The 24,195-nt window shown below is 41.6% G+C and overlaps 2 protein-coding genes across 2 annotated transcripts in view; one reads left to right on the top strand and one right to left on the bottom strand.

Moving 5' to 3' along the window:
- The first annotated feature begins 4,458 nt into the window (after positions 1–4,458).
- On the top strand, positions 4,459–15,875 carry ERMN (ermin). Its single transcript, XM_035130557.2, has 3 exons — positions 4,459–4,827; positions 5,654–5,734; positions 13,546–15,875. The coding sequence occupies exons 1-3, from the start codon at positions 4,584–4,586 to the stop codon at positions 14,025–14,027; spliced, it is 807 nt and encodes a 268-aa protein (XP_034986448.1). The 5' UTR covers positions 4,459–4,583; the 3' UTR covers positions 14,028–15,875.
- Positions 15,876–19,938: 4,063 nt separating this feature from the next.
- Positions 19,939–24,195, bottom strand: part of GALNT5 (polypeptide N-acetylgalactosaminyltransferase 5) — a 40,207-nt gene continuing 35,950 nt past the window's right edge. Inside the window, exon 10 of the mRNA XM_035111520.2 lies at positions 19,939–23,819. Coding sequence (XP_034967411.1) covers positions 23,679–23,819 — 141 coding nt within the window. The 3' untranslated portion in view covers positions 19,939–23,678. The remainder of the gene's footprint in view (positions 23,820–24,195) is intronic.

The raw sequence follows: 24,195 nt of genomic DNA, 5'->3' as shown, positions 1-24,195 counted from the left end.
GTACTATTATCCAGATGGGGAGAAAGGATTTCCTTCTCATCATGACTGCTTTTACCAGTAAAAGTCTGGCTCATTCTACACCTTCACAGCTCATTTGACTCTCATGAACAGCCATAGCGATAATGAGTCACCTCCTCCCAGCTCATCTTTATGACAGTGATGACAACTCTTGATTGCCCCTAGTAGAAAGGATGCCATATAAAACAGCAAATTATTGTCTTATGTGGCTTTAGATGCTGGGCCAGTGAAGGAGATAGTGAAGGCTTCTCTATATATACACATCAACCCAGCAGGTTCTCTCTCTTAAAAAATATGTTGTTTGACTTTTATAAAATGTATGCTTCTTAAACTCCACATATTGTTATGTGCCACAGGTAGCCCAGACTCCCATTCACAACAAGCTTGCTCATGTGTTGCAATGAAAATAGGTACTGCACACATTCACATGCTTGTGTGAATGTACACCTGTTAATCTGCACAAAACTATTTGTGTTACATAGGTTCACACATCGTGCACTCATCAAATTGAGCTCATCGAAAGAAAATGTGTGATAGAAATATAATTCAACAACACTGAATGTAACATTTGAGCACCCCTAGGATATAATGTGAGGATATAATTGCATTAATTGCACATTGTATGAAAATTGAATGCATGGTTCCTAATGTGGCCATGTAATCTGCATGCAGACTGATTCTGCTTCCAGGTCTCCTTCATTGGCAATGTACTGGTAGCAGGATATGACTGCATATTAATATTTGGAGTTGTTTGATAATTAGTCTCATGGGAAGCATAAAATAAGCACTGCTGATTCATCTCGCAATGTGTTGCATTCTCTGTACTGCTGCTTATTTAAATCTGACTCTCCACCCCACCCCGTTTTTAAGGGCCAACTGCTTCTCGAGAAAGGCTGAACTCTCACAATGCCAGGAGAACAAGACTTTGCAGAGTTGAAAGAACTTGAAGTTTATATTCTCCAACTCCTTATGTATTAAGGCCACACTCTTCTAAATCTGGCATCTCACTAGATTAGCCTATTTCTTCCACAGGCAGGATCAAGAATAACTATTTTATTAAAAGGTGCACCATGCCAGATGCATATTAAGGATAAATGAGTCCATTCAGCAGAACATAGATAGTTGGCTCAAGTAACCAAGTAAGGAATCAAGCTGAGATGAGAAGGTGAAAATTGCCTTCTCATCTCAGGATAATTTCTTCTTAATTTTAAATTGTGGGGAATTTACTAATCTTAGACCTCAAGACCAAGATTACTCTATCCGATAGCCATTTGTAGCCTTTCCACATTAGATAGAAAACTTCTAGGCAACAATTCTATGCCTATGTAATTGGGATTAAGCCCCACTGAACTCAGTGGTACATCTTTCCAGGTAAACATGGGTTTGGTAGCAAGCAGACTACTCCTGAAGCATCAGATTAAAAACAGGGTTTCAGCTGCTGGTCAGCACCTAAAACTAAGGAAGTGCCTAGCAAAGTTGTAGAAAACAAAACCAGTCTTGGGATCTTCATCTCTCTGGATTCTATTTTGAAGACCAACCAGGACTGGTTGGTGGTGGTTGGCCTCTAAGCACCATGTTCCATTGAGAAAGGGCATGTAGGTATGTTGCTCCCTAGCTTTGCAATTCTGTTCCAGGGATATGAGGGTTTCTATACACATTATGTACTGTTCATGGTTTTTGCTAAGAAGAACAATCCTCTGCACCCTAGCAGCCCACAAGTTATGCTTATATGGCTCTACCATGTGCACTGGTCTAAATTAGAGAACATTCAAATGAGATATTTTAGAAGCTATTTTTTGCACCTCTGTACTGTTAATGGTTGGGGTGTTGTTGCTTTTTCTCGTAAAATTATAGTTATACGAGATTATTCTAAACCAGGGGTGAATTGAATCTGACTGAAAGGCCAGATCCTGGATTCCATGATTTATTGAAACTCTGCCCGCCCCCCTCTGAACCATCAGTTCCCTGACATCAGGTGATCCATTTTCTTTTGTAGCATGACAAGTTGTGCTACAAAGGAGAATCCAAGCCAAGTGAAGGTTTCAGCCTCCACTTTGGACAGTGACTAGTTGTGCTACCAGGTTCCCCCAAGTAGAATTCAGTAGCACAGCTGATTCAACAAGGTTGAAGTCACCATTTTCCTATTTATTTAACTTCCTTAAAGTTAAAAAGTTGTCCAAAACTGCCATGTGCTTGCAAAACAGGCCTGGAAATGTGCCTGGAAATGGTGCTATGAGATCACATAATGTTGTTGGTAAGGGCAGTTCAGGGGAAAGGTGGCTTCTCACATGTGGTGTTGTGGGGGGCAGTCATCTTTTTCCCTCATGTGAGAAAAGGGTACAACAATTAGGGCTTTTTAGTTTGAAAAAAAGGCAATCGAGCGGATAGTGGGCATGATTACAGGTGTATAAAATGAAGCACAGTATGGAGAAAGTGATTAGAGAGAGTTTTTCTCCCTCTCATACAGTGCCAGATTACCAAATAGGCAGAGCAGGCAGCGGCCTATGGGCTCCGTGCCTTTTAGGAGCCTGCAACAATGGATCAAAATAATATTGATTTGATCTTGAAAGTAAATTACCATCAAGCTTTCTTAGTTCAATGTTATCCCACTAGAGCATGCACACAAGGCACCCCACGCCAAGATTTTGACTGCTTAGGGACCTCCACAGGGTTTAATCCAGCACTGCTCTTATAATAGTAGAACCTGGGGCTGTCTAATGAAATTGAATGTTGGAAGGTTCAGGACAGGCAAGAGAAAGAACTTCACATAATTAAACTATGGAATTTCCTCCCACAGGATGTAACGATGGCTTTTTGCCACCCTGGACTCCTTTGGGTGGAAGGGTGGGATAGAAAATTAATTAATGAAGTTAAGTAAAATGAATAAGATAAAGAGGATAAGATGGTCCATGGAGGATAAAGCTATCAAATATCAGGCTATCAATTCATGGAGGATAAGGCAACTACTCTTGGCAGCTGCATTCTACCTCCAAAGTCAGAGGACATACACCTCCTGATGCCAGTCACTGGGACTCCTAAGTGGGGAGATCCATGTCCTGTTTGATAATTTTATTGGGTTTTGGCATTATTTCATTTTCTTTGTAATTGTCAGGTCTCTATAGAGCGGAGGAGGAAAAGTGGGGTACAGACAAAGACGGACATGAAATAAACATAGGCAAATGAGATAAACTATCTTCAGGTGATTGTGCCATGGCTGGCATAGGGATCCTGTGGTCCCCACAAGATGAATCAGATGACACATAGATTAGTTAGTAATGCCCCTACCCCTTACCACACACACACACACACACACACACCTCCCTCCATGTGCAGAGTGCAGCAAGCCTTGCCTGGAGAGATACAGTTTGCAGTATACATTACTGGGCGCCATTGCCTTCACAAGAGAACAAGGGAGGCATTCATGGTGAGTTCTGACACCTCTTTTTCTAGAAAAATAGCACTCATTACTGTATAGGGCAGTTTTTAATGTTTGATGTTTTATTATGTTTTTATATCTGTTGGTGGCTGGGTACAAAATAAATAAATAAATAATAATTTATTACTGATAGTCATTGTGAGAATAAAAGGCTGGACTTTGTACTGATCCAGCGGAGCTCTTCCTATGGTAAGGACAATTGCCATTTGCCTAACTGTGATGCTTGAGCCAGTAAGAAAAACTGGACCAGACAAAATTTCTCATTTAAAGTCATTGTTAAAGGCACAAGATCCCTATGCTTTGGCGCATTGGATGCCCATCCTTTTAGCATATAATTTTAATCAATTGTTTTAAAGCATTAAAAGAAAAACAACCTATGAGCTTTTGTGGGTAAGGACAGGTTTAAAATGGAAATAATTGGGCCCGTGGGTGTGTGATGGTGGCAGATGGAACACCGAGCTATCTGGAAGAAGGATAGCTGAAAGTGACACAATTGCGTGCAATCCTTCCTCCCTCACTTCCCACTTTCACAAGTTTCAAATGGACTCTTTGTCCGAACAAGAGCGATTCAAGGTTTAAGCAGAACATTTAACCTGTTTGGGAATGTTAAGCTGGTTAACTCACAGCTAATGTGACTCAGGGTAGTCACTTGGTGTGGATTAAAGATTTAGAACAATCGCCACTCCTGTTACAAGGCTGGCATACAAAGGGCCATTTATGACAACAAGGACAACAATCTCTGTTTATTACTGCCAGGCTGACATGCTGAAAGCCCCACTCCTGCATGCCAGCACAAAAAGCTTTGTTGCTTGTAGATTGTTTGTTTATGTAAATTGACATGGTGCATTTTATTATGCAACGGGGGAAAGGCTCTAAGTGACAAGAAAAGTGCTGATTGGACAGCCTCTTGGAAAGGGACCTCTGACAAAGCCAAGGCAAATCCTGACATTATTCCCTGCTTGGCTGCAACAACTTCAGGAGGACAGAAAGCTTGTTGACTCTTCAATATATCTATCTATTTGGTGGGGGAGGGATAGTTGTGGATGGTTTGATTTCTGCAGCGATTCTGGGATACCAGATCATCTCTGGATACATATCTGCAAGGAACCTCTTGGATACTGCAGGAATCATGACAGAAGATGTCCAAGTTCCAACCAGCATGTCTGAATATAATCGGAACATGCCCTCTGAAAAACCTCAGCTCCAGGTCATTGATATTATTGATCAAATTGCAAATTCTGTCGAGATATTTCCTTACGAAACGGCAGATCCTATTCCTGGTTCCCCACTTGCACAAGGAAACCGAGGAGGAGGCAAACATTTAGCAAAGAGCACAGCATATGAAGTTTCAGTTGGGATAAAGGAACTTCAAGGTAAAATGCCAGCTTATGCATTCTCCCCCCCCCCCCCTTTTTGTCTTGGGAATGATGTGAGAATCTTTATTATATTTTTATTTTTCATGAAATGTGAGAAATATAAGTGTTTTAAATGTTTTTCTTAAAGCGTTCTTTTTATTTCTGTAAGATTATAAATCCTTTGTGTTGAATGAGTAACAGTGGCTGACAGTTTCTGAAATTTTCTCCAACCCTCAAAAAAAAAAAAAGTCCCATCATTGACACGGATATGGATATATATATATATATATATATATATATATATATATATATATATATATTAAAAAAAGCAAATGTGGATCTAGTTCTAAACACGATCTAGCCAAAGTTAAGTGCTTTTTAATTCTCCTTAATGGGAGAGATATGAAATGAATGAGAATTAAAAGCAAGAGAGATTGAAGCATGTGCTGCATTCTCTTTGAAACTGACGCAGTTTCAAGTAGCTTAACTTTGGCTAGATTGTGCACAACTTTCACTGATTTTCTATTAATTTTAATTGAGTTTTAATTTGTCAATTGAATTTGCTTCCAAGTGTTTGGTGAAACCCCCCCCCCCCCAAAAAAAAGAAAAAGAAAAATGGAGGGGAAGGCACTACATTCCATTTCAATGGAAGTGAGTCCATTGATTGCTGCAGCACATATTTCCTGCTGCAAGTGGCTCTAGATCAAAATCTAATGGAAAAAGATCACTCCAGGCAGAAAGGTTTAAGCTGCACTATATGGCTGAAGAGATTAGTAATTGCCACTGTAATCACTAAACACTTTGTAGGAGATGTCAATTTTACACTGTCTTGTATCTTCTAAAGGAGAGCCAGATGGAAACAAGGAGAGAGAAACTGACATCTTTTCCCAGGAGACAAGAAGTTGGGAAGAAGAATCCAGAGAAGGTGAGGAGTAGAGCTGCCTTACTTTTTAAAAAAGTAGGAAGAAAGCCACAGCTTTTGTTAACGGTCTAACCAAGATCCAACTTAATTCAATGAGGCACTTAAGCATACGCACAAGTCTCTCTCATGGAAATCTGACGAAGTGTGCATGCACACGAAAGCTCATACCAAAATAAAAGCTTAGTTGGTCTTTAAGGTGCTACTGAAGGAATTTTTTTTATCATGGAAATCAGTTGAGGCTAATTCAGTCTAGATATAAGAGCTCAACTCAATATGAGTTTATACTAAAACTGGTGGCTATTTCTTCAGGGTCGACAGCCAACTTTGCATACATGATTAAATCCCAGTGAAGGATGTCAGTGATACTTGCAGGTACAAGATGAATGGATGAAAGACTACCGCTAAATTTGTGCCCCACAGCAGGGGTTATTTGTCTCCCCCCCTCCCCACATTTATTCATTCTTGCTCACAAATATTATGTACCTGTTCTCTTTATCTACCCATCTCTCTAAAAATCATGGTTTGAGCTCCAATGATGGACTTCATTAGGCAAGGCAGAGTAATTAGGGCCAAGTTAGATCATACATTTACTTATATGCGAGTCCCATTGTGCTTCGGATTTCAGTCTAGGGGAAATAGGATAGCAATTTTACAGCTGTCTTGGCTTCAGAAAGGTGCTAGTGGTATAATTTACACATTTATCAGAAGTGACCTTGTCAGTCTTAAAACCTCAGTATTTTGGAGAGATCAGCTCATGAAGAATGGCTTTTCCCGCCAACACATATCTGCATTCACGCTGCATTGTACAAGTACACAATAAAACCTATTAAGTAAAATTTGACACCTCCCCCCCCCAACTCCCATGCACAAGCACTTTATCTCTAAATTGCAGGCAGCATTTTTACTACCTATCCAATTCAACCTAATTAATACTTAAGGCGCCACAGGCAGAAGTTGAATGGAGAATTTTGTAACAACATTAAAGCACCAATTAAGCCAGAGAAGAGTTGAATACGACAAGTGTGCGACACCCATATAAATGATCATGTAGCCTGCCTGTCTTCGGGTAATGCAGAGAGACTACTGTATATACAACGTGGCGTTTGGTCAATCCATATGGCTACTTGCTTAGCCGAGTAGCCATGCACACAACTGGGTCACTTGTTGCACAATAAAGAATAAATACTACACATAATGATAGGTGGGTTAGTCTCTTCAAGGCAGCCCATAGTGTGACTCAGGTCTCACAAACATGTCTTTAAAAGAGGGTTTGACCAATTCACGGAGGGTGGGGCTGTCAATGGCTACTAGGGTTGTGAGCTGCCCAGTCCAGCAGGATTTTTCTTACATTTAGGTCAGAACCTTTAAAGGAGCAGCCAGCAAACTGGCACAGAAGGCAGGGCACTCTTTAGAAAAAAAGTAGTAGTGTGGAACAAACGTTCGTTTCTATTGGGGATCAGAGCTATGAGTGCCAAAGGCCTGCCATGCACCCTTTTCAACTACCATAGTCTGATGTCCTCAGACATTTGATGGGTGAAAGACATTAACTAGGTTTGCCATATGTCAGGAAAATCCCTGACATGTCCTGTTTTTTGGGCATAAAAATGGCATCGGGGGGAATTTTGCTGAATCAGGGAAAACCGGGATGTATAGCAACACGATGGAAATAGCAGTGGAAGCAGCTCCAAATTTTGCTCAACATCTTTGCGGATGTCACGATTTTCTTTAGATAAAATATGGCAACCTGAGATAGCTGTTTTTAACTGTTTTAGATTTTAATTTTTTTAAAAAAAATGTTTTATTATTGCTTCCTGCTCTGCACCCCTTTGGGAGTAAGGGTAGGATAAATAAATAAAAATATTCTGTTGCAACTGCTGGAAATAAGATTTGACTACCAGACCAGTCGGCTTGTTGTAGTTTTGTTGCTGAGCAACAGTGTGCAGAGCTCGATGGAGTGGGAAGCCAGCCATCCAGAAGTCTGAGATGCACTTACCTGGAGACAGAGACAGCATCCGAAGTCTGGTCTAGTCCTAGGGTCAGTTGAACAGCAATCTATGTGATCAGACAGTCCAGGAGTCAGGTAATCCAGTGATTAGCGGGCCCAGGGTCAAAACAACCAGGAAGCAGCAAGAACTCCAAACATTGTTACCAGCAACTGACTGTTTCTGGAAGCTCTGCTTAAGAAGTCTGAACCCAGCTGCTTCTCATCAGCACATTCTCCTCTGTGTCCTTGATGGCTGATCAGTTGCAGGTGGAGTCTTTCCTCTTTCTTCCCCTTCAGGCTGTTGTTCAGCAGGCAAAGCTGACTCCTGGCTCATGACACATCTTCTACATGTAGAATGGGGGAGGGTGCCATTTCGTCCTTTGCCTCAGAAAGCAAAATGGCTTTGGCTAGCCCTGTTAAGGGACTATACTGCAATAAACAAAGTCTGAAATCTGGGGTAACCAGGAGTCTCCCATTTAAGGTACTGATCAGGCACAGTGAATTAACTGTGTCCTGTTTAAACACAGCCCCACATCCAGATAATGTTCTCCCTTTTCTTCCCTTAGACTAGGGGGAAATCCCTGCTGTAGGCCTGCGTTTAGGTCTCTGCTTAAGGAACCCTATATATCTTCCAGTTTAATAACCCTGTTATATTACAAACACCTGTGTGGAGGCTGAATGCTCAACGTTTCATGGACAAACCAAGTTCTGCTCTTGCTTAGTTTTTGCAGTTTCTAGAACATTATATATAGTCTCAGTCACTGATGATCCTTGGATTTGTGTGATGTAAAAAAATAAAATAAACAAAAATCTGGAGTCTACTGTGGATTTAGAAATGATAATTAAGCTAATAACTTCACCTACAGTAGAGTGAGGCATTTCCCACCTGTGGCAACTGCTAGTAATGGAAACTGCAGCCTAGCCTCTTGCAATATCTTCCAACTTGCTGTGATGATGCAGCTGCTTTTGGCTTTTGCATGTCTGAAGCTGGACACAACAGCAACTGCAGCATGTTGCAAAGCGAATGGCCAAAATGTCATGCTTAGGGACAAGGTATATATACTCTACATGGTTAAATGGTCTTCTGTGATACATAACCTTTATGGCTGGTTTGGACTCGTTCATGCAAGTGGTCTGACTGCCCATGAGCTTCCACTCTTACTGAGCAAACACCATCACTGTCAACCAACAGGCGATGGCAGGCTTCTAAACATATATATGATGGATTGAATCCCATGGAGTGTGATGCAGCACATTTGGTTTCCTTTTTCTGGGGCTTTGGACATGGATACCTGTCATATTTCCTTTTGTTACACAGCTTCTAACAGATGGTCAGTGTGGTCAGCTTGGACAGTGATGATCATCACTGGTAGGGACTGAAACTGGATTCTACATTCCAACCAAATTTGCATCCATTTGGTAGGCAGGAATTGTCTGACTCGGGTTATTCCCTCAATTGTTAATCTGAATTCAGCTGTGATCTTCTAGAAAATCCCACATGAAGTTGTTAACTATGAGAGAAATTTAAACAGAGTGAGGTACATACTTCTATTGAACTGGTGTGCATTATCTTCTATTTGAGGATACTCCCTGCGCCCCTCAGATTCCTTGGCATTGGCACAGCTCTGTTAAGAAAGTTTATATTTTAGAAGGAGGCAAATGTTTAGACAGTTCATGCCTATGTATATAAGGTACATTTTGCCATTTATCCTTCTCTTGACTTTAGATTCCCCAGTGGCAGTTTGTGTAATAATTTAAGCAAGGATAGCAAAAACCACTGTGCTCATCTTTATGGACCAATGTCTTATATGAGGGAAGAAAGGTAAACAAGGGCTGTAGTTAGAAACACAAAATGGAAGTCAGATAATATTTAACCAGGACCATCCAGAACCTTTGCTTTCCCGTGTTTTTGTGCACAGCATTAAGGATCCCAATTCTGGCAAAGCTGGGGGGTGGGGGGATGGTGCTCTTGCAATATGTGTTCACACCTAACACCAGTCTCAGAAATGGCACACTATTAGTGTTTGTCTGCATTCCCAAGATGACATATGAAGGCAGGAAGGGTATCTAGTCCAGGAGATGGCATCATCATCAATGCCTCTTCTTATGGGAAGAGAGAGGTAAGCACCTGAGTGACTTGCCTGACCGAGATTCTCATGAAGCCTGGGGACATAGGCAGCCTCTTTGCTTGTGATATTTCTAGAGATCTGAAACAACACACTTTAGAACCCTAGAATTGTAGAGTTGGAAGGGACCCTGAGGATCATCTAGTCCAACCCCCTGCAGATGGTTCAAAAATACTTTTAAAAAAACCAATGGGCATGAACCAATTGTTTAAAATCTACTTGGAAACTCCAATAACTGCCTGTTTGAATGCAACAATTGCAAAGTTCTTCTTTATTATAAGTTCTTCAGAGAAACTATCTGAAGATCACGTTCCTTGTCCATGTTGAGTTCTAACTAATATGAATAACAGTGCAATGATATGCATGGCTGTGTGCAAACCATACGCTTAAAACATATTTAAGTCACACAGCTTCCCTCAATAAATCCTGAGAGCTGTAGTTTGTAAAGGGTGCTAGGAATTGTAGCTCTGTGAGGGCTAAATTACAGAATACCAGGATGCTTTGGGGGACAGCCATGTTCTTTAAAATATATGGTAAGTATACAGCCTAGGTCTACTCAGAAGTAAGTTTTATGGTTTTTTTGGTTCATTGACACCTACTCCCAAGTAAGCATGTATAGGGCTGAAGTCTAAAAGTACCATGAACAGTTTTTGCCCCAACCCATACAGCTCTTCTTCAACCAGAGAATAATCTGGCAAATTTTGCTAACATCAATTTTATGTGGCTCTCCATGGGTTGCGACATTCCTGCTAGCCATACAGCTTAGTCCTGCACATGTTTATGTGGATATAGGTCCCAGTAAGATCAGTGAGACTTGCTCCCTAACAAGTGTGCATAGGATTGTATAGTCCTACAATTGAAACCACATTGGGTACTCCTATTAATTTAAATAGATGCCTGCCCTATTTGAAAATTACAAGTGAAACAGGGGATGGTACTGAATTACCATGTCTCTCCCAAAGTGGGTTATGGTTTCTTCCACCTTTAAATATTTTCTCCAGGAGTATAAGGAAGCTGTATGTATGCCTATGTTCTGGTGACTATTTTAGGAAGGGATTAAAAAGGGCTTTTGATACCCCTTCTCACCTAGAACATCCATGCAGGAAGCTTGTAGAAATGTGACCCAATAGTTCAGATTGAATCAAGTTGGATAAGAGAAGGCTTTTTGCTTTTATAGCTTTATGCCTGCTAAGTGTGCGATTTCACAACCTTGACAACGCATTAACACCAGTTATTTGGATTTTGTTGGCAAGTCATTCCATACATTTAAATCCACTTTAGCTACATGCCAAAAGCCATCAATATCCTGTGCCACACAGAGGGGCACAAGTGATGCTATTCTATCAGTGTGCACACCCTCCGCAGAGCTTGTTGTTGTTGTTTAGTCGTTTAGTCGTGTCCGACTCTTCATGACCCCATGGACCAGAGCACGCCAGGCACTCCTGTCTTGCACTGCCTCCCGCAGTTTGCAGTCCATGGGACCCTCAAGAGCCTCCTCCAGCACCATAATTCAAAAGCATCAATTATTCGGTGATCCACAGAGCTTACAGAAGTGCATTGAACTTTTATAAAATGACTTTGGGCAAAATACTCCAAATATTGAAAGCAGCTACAATAGAAGGCCTAGCATAGTTATCTTATGCCAGATGTTAGTGTTTACTCATTAAGTCTGGACTCTAGGCCTTCCAGATGTTCTTGGACCACAACTCCCATCATTCCTGACCATTGGCCATGTTGGCTGGGACTGATGGGAGTTAGAGTCCAACAACATTGGGATGGTCACAGATTCCCTGGTCCTGCTGTAGACAACTGAATGGGACGCTATGTCTTTCTCTGGCTATCCCACCATTGAGCTATCTAGCAAGCCACACTGCATTTCACTGCGCGCGCGCACACACACACACAATAATTTCAAGAGGTAGAGATGACCGTCACCTGCATGCTGGTGTTGCTGTGACCCAATCCTCTAGATGACTTTTTCTAGCAGGCACCCCATAGCCTACTGGCCAAAGGATGGAAAATAAGCTTCTCAGTACCGATTCTGAGCTTCTGAGGCTGATTCTCCAGGAAGGACTGAAGCCACTGTAACACTACTAGGCCCAGCCAAGAGTTTTATAGTCTACTGCTTATTCAGTATGTTTGCCCAGTTAGATATCAGGATAGAGTGACCATGTGTCCTACTTACAGAGGACAGTCCTGGGTTTGAAGGGCTGCATGGTTTAAATCCCGTTTCAAGGTTAAGAACCATAAGGGAGAGCATTTGCCCATCAACAGTTACCACCAGAACAGGAGACTGAGCAGGCAAGACAGGTGACATCATCATAGTCTTTCCAGCTTCTGTTTCTATTAGTTATTTCTAAATGTGCACCTGAACATATAAATTAGCATAAGCCTATTTTATACAAATCCGTATCATCTTTTGTCCTTTTATTGGGTGGGGGGGTGCGTTTCTATTTGTTGGGAATGCATAGGTAGTCAGTCTATATCAGGTATTTTGCTGAGTAAGCCAGTATCAAACTAGGCTTCTCTCCTATGGTACCACCTCCTGACTGGTCAAAATGATACCAGACTCCACCTACTTACCTCTCAGAATCCCCCTACTGACCAGATATTGTCTGAAAAATTCCAGGCATATTACCCTAATAAGAAGGTTGAGAAAAGTGGCTATTTGCAGACAATTAGTTGCGCTTTGAGTCAAGAAAATATAGCAATCTGTGCCACATTGAGTAAATATCTATTTCAAGGCTTCCAAGCGCTGTATGTTACACCTCAGTTATCTTGCTAATTTGTTTGTGTGTGTGGTGGTGGTGGAATGGGAAAATTAGATGGTTATAATTTTTTTGCAAAATAATGATGATAAGACCATCTGCTCTGGGGGCAGTTCCTATTTTTTTTTACCCCATTTCTGGTAAGCCCCTGCCCTTCCTGTGTCCCTCTTTCTCTTTTATGGATGCCTCACTAACAATTTGTTAGTGCAAGCATATTGCTAGAGAGGTCATGCTTCAGGATTCAAGTCGCTCCACTGGGCCTCCTTAGAAGTACTGTAGTGTTGAAAAATAGGGTGGTAAGGATGGTGGAGAAGAGGGCATGGGGGTCTCTAGTCCATTTGCTTATAAACTCCCATCAGCCCCAGCCAGCATGATTAGGGATGGTGGGAGATGTAGTCAAGCAGGTCCCCCAGCCCTGGTGTATAGGATTGTAGGCACAATCACTTTATATATTTCAGCAAAGGCATGAAAATCAGAAGGGGGGGGCATTCCCCAATCCTATGAATGTTTAGATTGATCTGTAGGGCACTAGTAGACTCTATCAGATGCTGTTGTTGTATGTGGACCATGGCCATACAATCCCATTATTCTATAGTAGAATGTTGTTGTTGTTGCTTTTTGTGTGACAGTATTCACTAGTCCAAAGTACCATCGCCTCTTTTTTTGCTGCCCATTGAAGCCATTTTGTACTGGCACCCACTTATTTTTTTTAATCAAAATACTTCAGTACTTCAGTTTTTACAAAGACTAAACCTCTTCTGATTCTGCTTCCACATATATTATCTCAGTATTCCTCACACCAACCCTGTCAGTATTATTAGTCTTAAATAGCAGGTGGTTTGTGAGTAGGGCTGAGAGACAGTGGATGCCCATGGGCCACCTATTGAGGTAACGGCAAACTTTAAACAACTTTAACCCCACTGTTATTTGTTACAGGCTTTTGTGAGGAGAAGCATCCTGTGAGCACTACAGACCATAAAGTAGCTAAGATGGAAGAAAGAAAGATGGAGGAACCCCAGATTGAAGAAGTCTACAGCACTAATGAGGTGGTGGTAGAGGAGGAACAGGAAGAGGCAGAGCTGAGTGAACCCAAGGAGCCAATGAAAGAGGAAACACAACTAGAAGAAAATGAATCCACGGCAGAGGAAGACTTCGATGGCACTGAAGAAATAATGCAGAAGGAAAGCAATGAGGATAAACATGAAAAGAGGCTGGAGAGCAGCAGCAAGGATTTCCTTTCTGCCACTGCCAGCTGTAACTCTCAGACTGAGAAACCTGCTGATCAGCTGAGCTTGGTGAAGAAAAATGATATCTCCAGGCACAGTTATTCTCGATACAATACAATATCTTACCGGAAGATCCGGAAAGGAAACACTAAACAGAGAATTGATGAATTTGAGTCCATGATGCATTCATAAAACTGAGGCAGAGGATTTGATGGGCATGCTGCGATTCTCCTCCCCTCCCCAATGCCAGACATTTATCCACCTGTAATATCAAGTTATCAAAATAAATTTTGCAGCTTCAATCCAACCTAAGCTTACCTGTAATCTAAGTGCTACAACCCTATGCACCCTTTCTGTTTGGGAACAAGCTCTCTTGATCACATTTACTTCCAGATAGATATGCATAGGATGGGACTGCATGGTTGCAGGCTTATGCATTGTTATCTGGGAGTACTGTCCGTTGGACTATTAGGGGACTTGCTTCTGAGTACATAGCATGTGGATACGCTTGGGCTGGAAGTCTCCTTGAAACTAACAGAACAAGTTAACTGTGCTCCTACTGCTTTTGGTGGGACTGATGCATGTCTGCTCAAAAGTAAGTCCCATTGAGTTCAACTGGACTTAATCCCGCAAGTGTGTCTAGGATTGCAGTCATAAATTACAACTAACTTTCATTGGATTGGAGCTAGTATGTGCAATTTGACCGCACGTCAGAAATGTAACCACAACAATACATGCAGTAACTTAAATCAGCAATGTAATAACTTTAACCTAGCTCAATCAAAAAAGGTATTTTAGAGATAGTTTCCCACCCAACCACCCATTTTTGGTACTGAAATGGAAGAAACAGCTAGGGGATGCCAACCTTTGGCAGCCAGCAGGCACATTTTGAATTTTGAAAGAGTATTGCAGGCACCAGTCATGAAATGGCTGCCGTGGGATCATGGCATGACACAAAACTGCTGCTATGAGGGCATGTCATCTACATCTAAAAGAGAAGAAAATAGACAGGACCACAAAATGGTGTGAGCGCCTCCTCCCAGCTGTGGGGTGGGGAAGGCACATCAGCCACTGTTACACTCACACAGAGAGCTCTTTGCAATTCTCCTCAGTTCAGAACAGATGGGAGGATGGGTGTCAAATCCTGGCATCCAGTGAAATGTGGAGACATGTGCAAACAGGAACTGAGTAGGGAGAAGAAACATTTTTGAGGGGATATTTACTAAGACGCTTTTGTGGGTGCCATAGGACACACCGCCACAACATGGGCATAATATTGGTGACCTTTTAGATAGCCCTGGACTAATTTGTAATCTCTTTAAAGCACACACACAGAATAATCAAGATGGTTCTCCATTCTGGTGATTTCCTGACAAATAGAGTAGACTTGAGGATACCGTTACAAGAATAAAGTTATTACTTGTTGCAATTGCTATGATCTCTGTTTTTAAAGGTTTTCTGTGAGCATGAACTATACCACCTTTGAAACCCACTTCCTGCCTGTTTTCCTATTCTATCATTCTGTGTTGAGAGAAAATAACTGCATACATTTGCACCAGCTAGTTGTATTAGTCTTACATTATAGGCATTGACAAAATGAGTCCAGGAGCTACTTTAAAACTACTTTAAAATCCTTTTCACATTTTCTTGGGAGAAAACCCCACTGAATATGGTGAATCCTCTGCAGAGCTTTGGTAGCCGGTGTTAGAATGGTTAGCAACATATGTGTTGTTAATAAAAAGGCTGAAACACTGTTTTCCATTTCAAAAACTTGAAATCCAGACTAGAACCAGATTTACTCATCTCACAAATAAATAATAACTGTATGCCCACTATTCTCACAAAACTAGTTCTCACAATTTTGTCTGCCAAATATTGTTCCATCACATTCCAGTCAGCAATTGAGAACATCAACACTGCGTACTAGTATCAATTAATATACAGACTGAATGTTAACATCATGTTTGCAAATGACTACAGTATTAAAATATATGTACTTCAGCTGTTAACATTCTTTGGTTGATATATTGTTATAACCTTTTTTTATAAAAAAAACCAGATTGGGTATAAACTGTTTGTGTGTTTGTGTGAGAGTGAGATTGTGTGATTCAAAATGAGAATAGGTTTGCCTTCCTTTTTCTTCCTACCCCAATCTGTATATTTTAGCTAGTAGAATGAAATGCAACTAAAAACCCTTTAAAATATCATTGAAGTTCATTTCCTACCAGTAAAACAGGGAGAAAATTTGCATATCCAAATAGTTGCAGATGATACTGTTTATTGAACCAGCTCTTGTTAGTGCAGATAGCAACTTTTCCAGTAGCAACAGAGTTCCTCAATAAGAATAAGAAGGGGAAAATTAATAGAATTGGCACAAATAAAAGGGCTTTCATGTGATGGCCTGAATAAAAAAAGTTAAGAGTCCACTCCTGAGAAATGTTAAGTGGGGGAACTAACCGTAAGGGAAGCACATCAGTCAAATAAACAGGCTGGGGTGAAATTAGAGGCTATTATAATGCTTATGAAGACAGTTTCTCGATTTCAAATGCTTTGAGAAACCAAGAATTACATGACTTTTCATTTCCACATTCATCTTCTGAAACAGATTCTTTTATATTGGATTCACACGACCATTTTGACAGGGAGGTAGCCAGGGGAAACCATTGTGAGGGATTTTGGTGAGGTGACCAAGCACAGGAATTAAAATGTTCTGCGTGGGTGGTTTTATGGCAAGCCTGGGGAGCGCCAAGCAAGGAATCGAAACCGAGAGCAACAGGCATTTTAAACACCATTGTTAAGAACTGCATGGTTCAAATAAAGTTCCTTGTTAAATACTTGAGTCTCCTGTTCGTTACTTTTCTCATATATATATATATATATATATATATATATATATATATATATCCATTGGTATGATATATATGGTGAAAAGGTGACATTCTGGTAGCTGGATGAGGGCCAACCAACAAACTAAGGCTGAATCTTGCTATGACTAGACATTTTCGGTGAGTAGTTATGTGGTCTGAGAGTTAGGGAGAGAGGTGCGTTCTTTCTGAGGGAAGAGGTAGATAGTTTGGAGGCATTCCTACATTCACCTGTCATTGGACACCCAGGTGACCTCAGTGGGAAGGAGCACCCATTATCAATTTCAGTTGGTACACCAGCTACGCCCTTTCCCGGACAGGGATGTATTGGCCATTATGAGTCAGGTGATGGTAATGTCTCAATTGGACTACTGTAACACGCTCTATGTGGAGCTTCCCTTGAGACTGGTACAGAAACTGCAGCTAGTGCAGAACACTGGGGCCAAGTTGTGGAGTGGAGAGCCAAGATGCAAACATTTTTATAGCTGCGCTTGAGAGAACCGCACTGGTTGCAGAATAGTTACTAGTCAAAAGTTTTGTCAGTCACTCCCTGTCCCTATATTAGACCTGTAAGTTATGGGGTTTTATTCATGGCACTGCACTTTACAGAATATCACAGGACAGCGACCTGAAAACAGGCACTTCCTGCTGCTGCTGCTGCTGCTGCACTTTGGAGAATGTCCTTCCCTCTTCCATACAAAAAGCAGCATCAACTATTTGCTTCATATGTCTTGCAAAAAATATATATATATTGCTGTGTGTAGGCTTTCCTTGATCATAAGATTGGGCCCTGTACCACTGGATCACTGTTTTTATATGATTTCTCCAGCTTTATGCTGATTTGTACTATTGTGCATAGCTTAAAAATAACGATAATAACAATAACAATAATAATTTAAAAAAAATTCCTTCAGTAGCACCTTAAAGACCAACTAAGTTTTTATTTTGGTATGAGCTTTCGTGTGCATGCACACTTCTTCAGATACTTCTTCAGATACTTCTTCAGATACTTCTTCAGGTATCTGAAGAAGTGTGCATGCACACGAAAGCTCATACCAAAATAAAAACTTAGTTGGTCTTTAAGGAAGAACTGAAGGAATTTTTTTTAATTTTACTTCGACCCAGACCAACACGGCTACCTACCTGTAATAATAATTTATTTATACCCCGCCCATCTGGCTGGGTTTCCCCAGCCACTCTGGGTGGCTTCCAACAGAAGTATTAAAATACAATAAACTATTTAACATTAAAAGCTTCCCTAAACAGGGCTGCCTTCAGATGTCCTCTAAAAGTCTGGTTGTTTTTCTCTTTGACATCTGGTGGGAGGGCGTTCCACAGGGTGGGTGCCACTACCGAGAAGGCCCTCTGCCTGGTTCCCTGTAAATTGGCTTCTCGCAGCAAGGGAACTGCCAGAAGACCCTCGGAGCTGGACCTCAGTGTCCAGGCAGAACGATGGAGGTGGAGATGCTCCTTCAGGTATACTGGACCGAGGCCGTTTAGGGCTTTAAAGGTCAGCACCAACACAATTAAGGGCTTTATAAATTTAAATTTAAAAACCCATGCAAAATATTAATGGCAGATCATCTGGAGTTCTCTGGACTGCCACTTTCTAATATTGAAATTAAATATTAGAAATTTAATTAGGGAAAAACAGCCACTGGGAACTGAAATCAGGAGCAGAGGAAGGGTAAGTGCAGTGGTGGTGCTTAACCCCTTTCCCTTCCAGATTTTCCTTGCAGTCACTTCTCCCTACCATAAAAGAAAGAAAGAAAGGGGTATGGGGCAGGGAAGCCTGGGTTGCAGTGAAATCTGCGAGGGTCTGGAACTGGGAGCTTATGATACTGCAGTACTAAAGAGTTCTTTGATGTTTCGCATTTCTGGCAGGATCAAATATTGTTTGAGATTTTTTGTTGTTGTTCATCGTACAAGGCCATTCTTTATTTTCTAACTGGGAGGGGGAAAGACAGTTCTGCATTGTACAAACCGAACACTAACCTCATTGTCCCAATGGAAGTTGTTTATTTGCCCTCTGGTCTGTGTACATTCAAAGGATGTCTCCTCTTCCCATGTTAAGAGTAGTATGGTTTTTGTTATGAACGCCCTCCAAAAGACAAATCCTGGACATTTCATATTCAAAACCTAATTCCTTCTGGGATTGTAGTGTGAACAGGGATGTTTGTAATTCTGATTTAACGGGGGAAAATATTTGTTTTTATTTTTACAAAACCCTCTTTGGGTTAAATATTTGAGAGAAAATTAAAGCATAGTTCATGAAATGTTTTTGATAAATAATGGTTTTTTTATTGTTTAGTTTGACACCCCCTCCTCCAAAAAATGAATGTGCAGATTTTGCTTTTATATTGGGAAGCTGGACCTGTTGGATTTATGCCTGTCATGCAGTTATTAAGACATAGGGACCTCCCTGAGAGAAACACTCGCAAACACATACATAGTGGCAACTGCACACGCCATCTGGGCAATCTCGACAAGGTTGTGGCCCTTCACCTTATGGGTAGCAATGTGATGGTCAGGGTTGCCAAGAATGTTCTCAATGCAGAGGGTTTTTATATGTGCATCTTGATAAGCAGCAATTCAAAAGTTAAGAAATCAATACAGTCATACCTCGGTTTAAGTATGCTTCGGTTTGAGTACTTTCAGTTTAAATACTCCGTAGACCCATCTGGAACGGATTAATCCACTTTCGATTACTTTCAATGGGAAAGTTCGCTTCAGGTTAAGTACACTTCAGGTTAAGTACCAATTACACTCATACTTCGGGTTAAGTACGCTTCAGGTTGAGTACTCCATGGACCCGTCTAGAACAGATTAATCCACTTTCCATTACTTTCAATGGGAAAGTTTGCTTCAGGTTAAGTACGCTTCAGTTTGAGTACTCCGTGGACCCGTCTAGAACAGATTAATCCATTTTCCATTACTTTCAATGGGAAAGTTCACTTCAGGTTAAGTATGCTTCAGTTTAAGTACTCCACGGACCGTCTGGAACAGATTAATCCACTTTCCATTACTTTCAATGGGAAAGTTCGCTTCAGATTAAGCACGCTTCAGGTTAAGTACAGACACCTGGAACCAAATGTGTACTTAAACCGAGGTACCACCGTAGTTGAACAAGCTTTGTAGTGTTGGGCTTTCAGTAATGGGCTTACATGAGCAGATTTTAGTCTTTTGCAGATTCCACTACTATTAAAAGGGAAACGATTGACAGATGCAGTGAGACAATGTTTGTAAAAAATTATGTCAGATTTTTAATAAGAATTTCCCATGTGTAAATAACATTTTTGTCTGAAATGCATAAAAGCTATGTTTTAAAAAACAAACAAACAAAAAACCATCAGGTTAGAGCATTACTGCTACCTACAGATAAGGGTACAATACGAACGCCAGACAGGAAGGAACTAATTACATATATATTTTAAAACCCACAAATTATATTATATAAAAGAAATCAGCTCACATTAAAAAAAATATATATACAGCTTTTTTTATTTAAAAATGAATTAAGTCACCACTCTTTTAGTTCATTTATCAATGTGGGTTCATCTCTGAGCTATATACATTGCATAGCATAGTTAAAATCAGGCATCCCCAAACTGTGGCTCTCCAGATGTTTTGGCCTACAACTCCCATGATCCCTAGCTAAGAGGACCAGTGGTCAGGGATGATGGGAATTGTAGTCCAAACATCTGGAGGGCCGAAGTTTGGGGATGTCTGGTTAAAATTCACAGTGGACAGGTGCATTCAAAGCCATTGCGCAAGGCTTTTTCCCCATTGGATGCAAATTCAGGTTCCTTCCTCCCAACCCCCAATAACAAAATCAAGCAAATTAAACTTTGAGAATGAAACCTATACGGGATCCATCATTAAATTACGTCTGGATAAAATTTATGACAGTATATAAAATGCTAAAATGACTGGTAGGGTCAGATTTTGGTCACTAATGCACCTCCTTGTGCTGCTCCAGCAACGTAAGAGTAATGTTCAAGTTTCCTTAAGTGGTTAGGTAGTAATTTCCTTGAAGGTCATGTCGACGGAGAGGAAAGAGAAGCACAGCTCTGATGCCTTGCCCTGATCATTACCATCTTAGTTCAGCTAAGCACTAACCTCTAAATAACAGGACGCTCCTTATCTTAAGATGGGACTCTTTCATCTCAAGATTGCTACACACACACACACACACACACACACACACACACACACACACACACAGCTACTGGGAAAGTGGTGCATGGAAGCAAGCTTTGGCATGCTCCTTTTCTGGAAAAACAAAACACAAATGCTTGGATGCTGTACTGGTTTGCACATGTGACTCTTAGCACTGGGGTGGGAAACGTGGCCCAGTCCAGAGAAAAATTAGCTGTGCTTAAGTTCGACTGGCACAGAAGGGGCAATTGCACTGAAATTTCAGTGCGGATTCTGACTGGATTGAGGCTGGGTATGAGCTGATGATCAAGCACTAATCACCTATTTGGAGTGTATTATTAAACCTGACAGTGCTAGCCCAGATGTTGGGTTGATGGTAGAAGTATGGACAGACAAGTATTACACAGCAGGACATCTCACTTATTCCCCCGCCCCCCAAAGACACATACGGTACTATTCCTGTGCCAAAATAGCAGTGTTTATTCATCTCTGTTTTCCCCTAACCCCTCCCCAACATATGCTTCCTGCCTTCTTCTGCAATCTAGCAGCCAGTGAGTATTGGGTTCCTAGCTTTCTGCACCCATGTTATTGCTTGCAAATACAGCGGTTTTATTTTTATTTTTTAAAAAGGTTTGAAAATCTATAGCAGAGTGTCTTTCCCACCTTCCAGAACCAAGCACGTTAAGGCTGTGCACAGCTACAAAACAGGAGATGGCAGAGGCCTACCTGTAAAAGCTCTAGCCACAAAATCGGGTCCAATGTAAATGGCGGACACTCTTTATTCGAAGCCATTTCCATCTGCATCGTTGAAACCATCTGCATCTTTGGAAGTTGCAATGGTTTCCTGCCTGGGAATATCAGGATGGAGGAATGCCTTGGGAACATGTTCTTAGGTTTTGGGTTCCAGGAGCTCTCATCTTGCTCAAAATATACCGGTAATTATGATTTTTAAATATCTAGCTGGCATGGTTGTTGTTCCTGCAAGAAAAGCCTACTTGGGCAGTGTTCCCCAGTACTCAATGTTGTAGATTTTTGTGTGTGTCAAGAGTCCAGAAGGGTCACCCAATATGCTTTTTTTTAAAAGAATAAGCAAAGACAGGGTGGACGCGAACGTTTTGCAAATGGCACGAGGGGAAATGCAATGTGACTGTGACATATGGCCACTCCGTGCCTGCTAAATGACAAATGATGGAATGTCAGCGCACAGAATGTAATGAAATTCATGCTCTTGATAAAACGTGAGTGTTCAGACAACATCTGTGTAATTTTTCTGATGGCAACTACAGGGCAACAATACTGGAGGATGCTGGGGGGAGTGGGGGGAGGAGAGACTCAGAAAGACAGTTGGGAATGAAGCTGACTGTGAAGTCTGTTAGGCAAATCAATATTTTGGCAGGTTCAGCTTGCCAAACATTGTCAGTGCTGATATGCGATGTCACGGCAACATTATACAGAGGCTCTCTTGGACATAAAACAGACTTGTAAAAGGCTGTAAACATCACGGATGATGAAAGCTTGGCTGTCATCGAAGCTTGTATTGTGAGGTACAGCTTCAGGACAATGCTCTGAGGCAAAGGATGCTTCTTACTCCAGAGTAGCCCCACCGCCTTTGTGGCTCCTGAAGGCTATGGCTGTCTGATGTTTATGTGGTCCTTCAGGAAGTTATCTTTGAAGTTGCCCAGAGGGCACTGCTCTGAAATAAAACGGTTTGAGGCCTCAGGCTCGCAAAGTTACAGAAGCGATTTAACAATGGCTGTCATTCTCCAACAATACCCAAGACAGCCTACATGAGAAGGGAGATGCAGTGCCATGACCCACTGACCTAACTGCTGGCATTCACATGTTCAGCGGAATTTCTCTGATGGGGCGCATACACAAGACAGCTCCTAGGATCAGAGGGTTTCCAATTACTTCAATCACCTATGGACATACACACATGGGAACTCTTTTTCAGGCATCCCTCTGAGCACATGGATGTTGGGAATTTGTTTATGAAATGTATCACTTGAGCGCATTGGCATGCTGGTCAGGGCGAAGTCGCACTTTCCCCCATGCGCATAGACTAGATGTGTAAAAAAGGAAGACACCTGAAAATCCCTACTGCGCACATATGCTGAATCTGTTGCTGGACTGTGCCACTTGGAGCTTAGAGACTGTACGTCTGATCTCTCCAATCTGGACTGTTTTAGCCCGAGTTTGTCCCCAAAGCTTCTTGAAAGTGACAGCAAGAGGGCTTGCCCCATAAGACATTTTCAAACTCCTGCCACCTCCACACATGTAATAAAGTCAGACTCTTGCTACGACTTCAAAGTGTAGCCTGGCCATTCACCTGGCAGCCACTATCAATCAAATTAGACAGCTCTCAACTTCTATACTCACAGGCCACACATTTTGGGATGCAGATTTGAGATATGTGATTCTCAAGGTTTCCAAAAGATTGGCATTTTTTTTTTTTGAAATAGGGAGAAGAGTGAAACTTGTGAAGTGGAATCTCCATAACGCTCCCGTAAAAAAACCCATACCAAACCAGAAATGTAAACCCTCTAAGGCAGGAAGAACTCTGGTCATTTTTTCCCTGGTCATTTTTTCCTCCCCTGCCAATATGCCAGCCGTGTGTCATTAAGCCGCATCAAACCAGCTGCGCTCTCGCTCCATCTTCTGATCTGGCCATATGCTTCTTCCAAAGTGTTCGGGTTCCGACTGCGGTTTGGGAGGGAGATCGCAGTTTTATGCTCGCTGCTATCGGAAGTTCCACAGCTGTCGCTTTCAAATTCATCGGATTACAAAGCGACTCTTCTGTCCGGTTTGCTCGGCTTCCTCTTCAGGCAGCATAATAATTTCCAAACTGCCACTTCTGATAAAGATTGGAGGAGGAACAAACGCCGGCCCTCAGGGCTTTCTGAGACTGATCCACTTCCAAACACGTGGCCCGCGGAAGGTGTTCTAAGACAATGTGATCCATCTGGAAAGAAAGGAAGAGAGAGAAGGCGTGGGCAATGGGCTGCAAGTAGCAAGCTGATAAACTGCTATTTACACGGGACTAGGGAAGGACCTCCCTAGCTGCTTCTTCTCAGTATGTATTATTGATCCTTCAACAACCAATGGCAGGTACTTATAGCCCAAAACATCTGGAAGAGACCAGGTTGTCGGAGGCTGGTATGCAATTATGAGCTGAATGGGGATTTTGGACAGTGCTCAATATTTCCACCTGTTCTCAAACCGCAACTTTCCTACCCTCTGTGCCACATGGCTTTCCAGTTCTTTGAAAAAGCAACGAGCAGAACGCTTGCTGCCTGAATGGTAATTACCCTGCAAAGGAAATCATCCCAGATGGTAAT

Source organism: Zootoca vivipara, chromosome 1, assembly GCF_963506605.1.
Source record: "Zootoca vivipara chromosome 1, rZooViv1.1, whole genome shotgun sequence".
Taxonomy (NCBI): domain Eukaryota; kingdom Metazoa; phylum Chordata; class Lepidosauria; order Squamata; family Lacertidae; genus Zootoca; species Zootoca vivipara.
Note: the sequence above shows the minus strand (reverse complement) of the source record. Positions and strands in the feature narration are given on the sequence as shown.

Coding starts and splice junctions, on each gene's coding strand:
- ERMN (XM_035130557.2), top strand. CDS start 4,584: ATGACAGAAGATGTCCAAGTTCCAACCAGCATGTCTGAATATAATCGG. Junction 4,828..5,653: donor TGGGATAAAGGAACTTCAAG/GTAAAATGCCAG, acceptor TATCTTCTAAAG/GAGAGCCAGATGGAAACAAG. Junction 5,735..13,545: donor GGAAGAAGAATCCAGAGAAG/GTGAGGAGTAGA, acceptor TATTTGTTACAG/GCTTTTGTGAGGAGAAGCAT.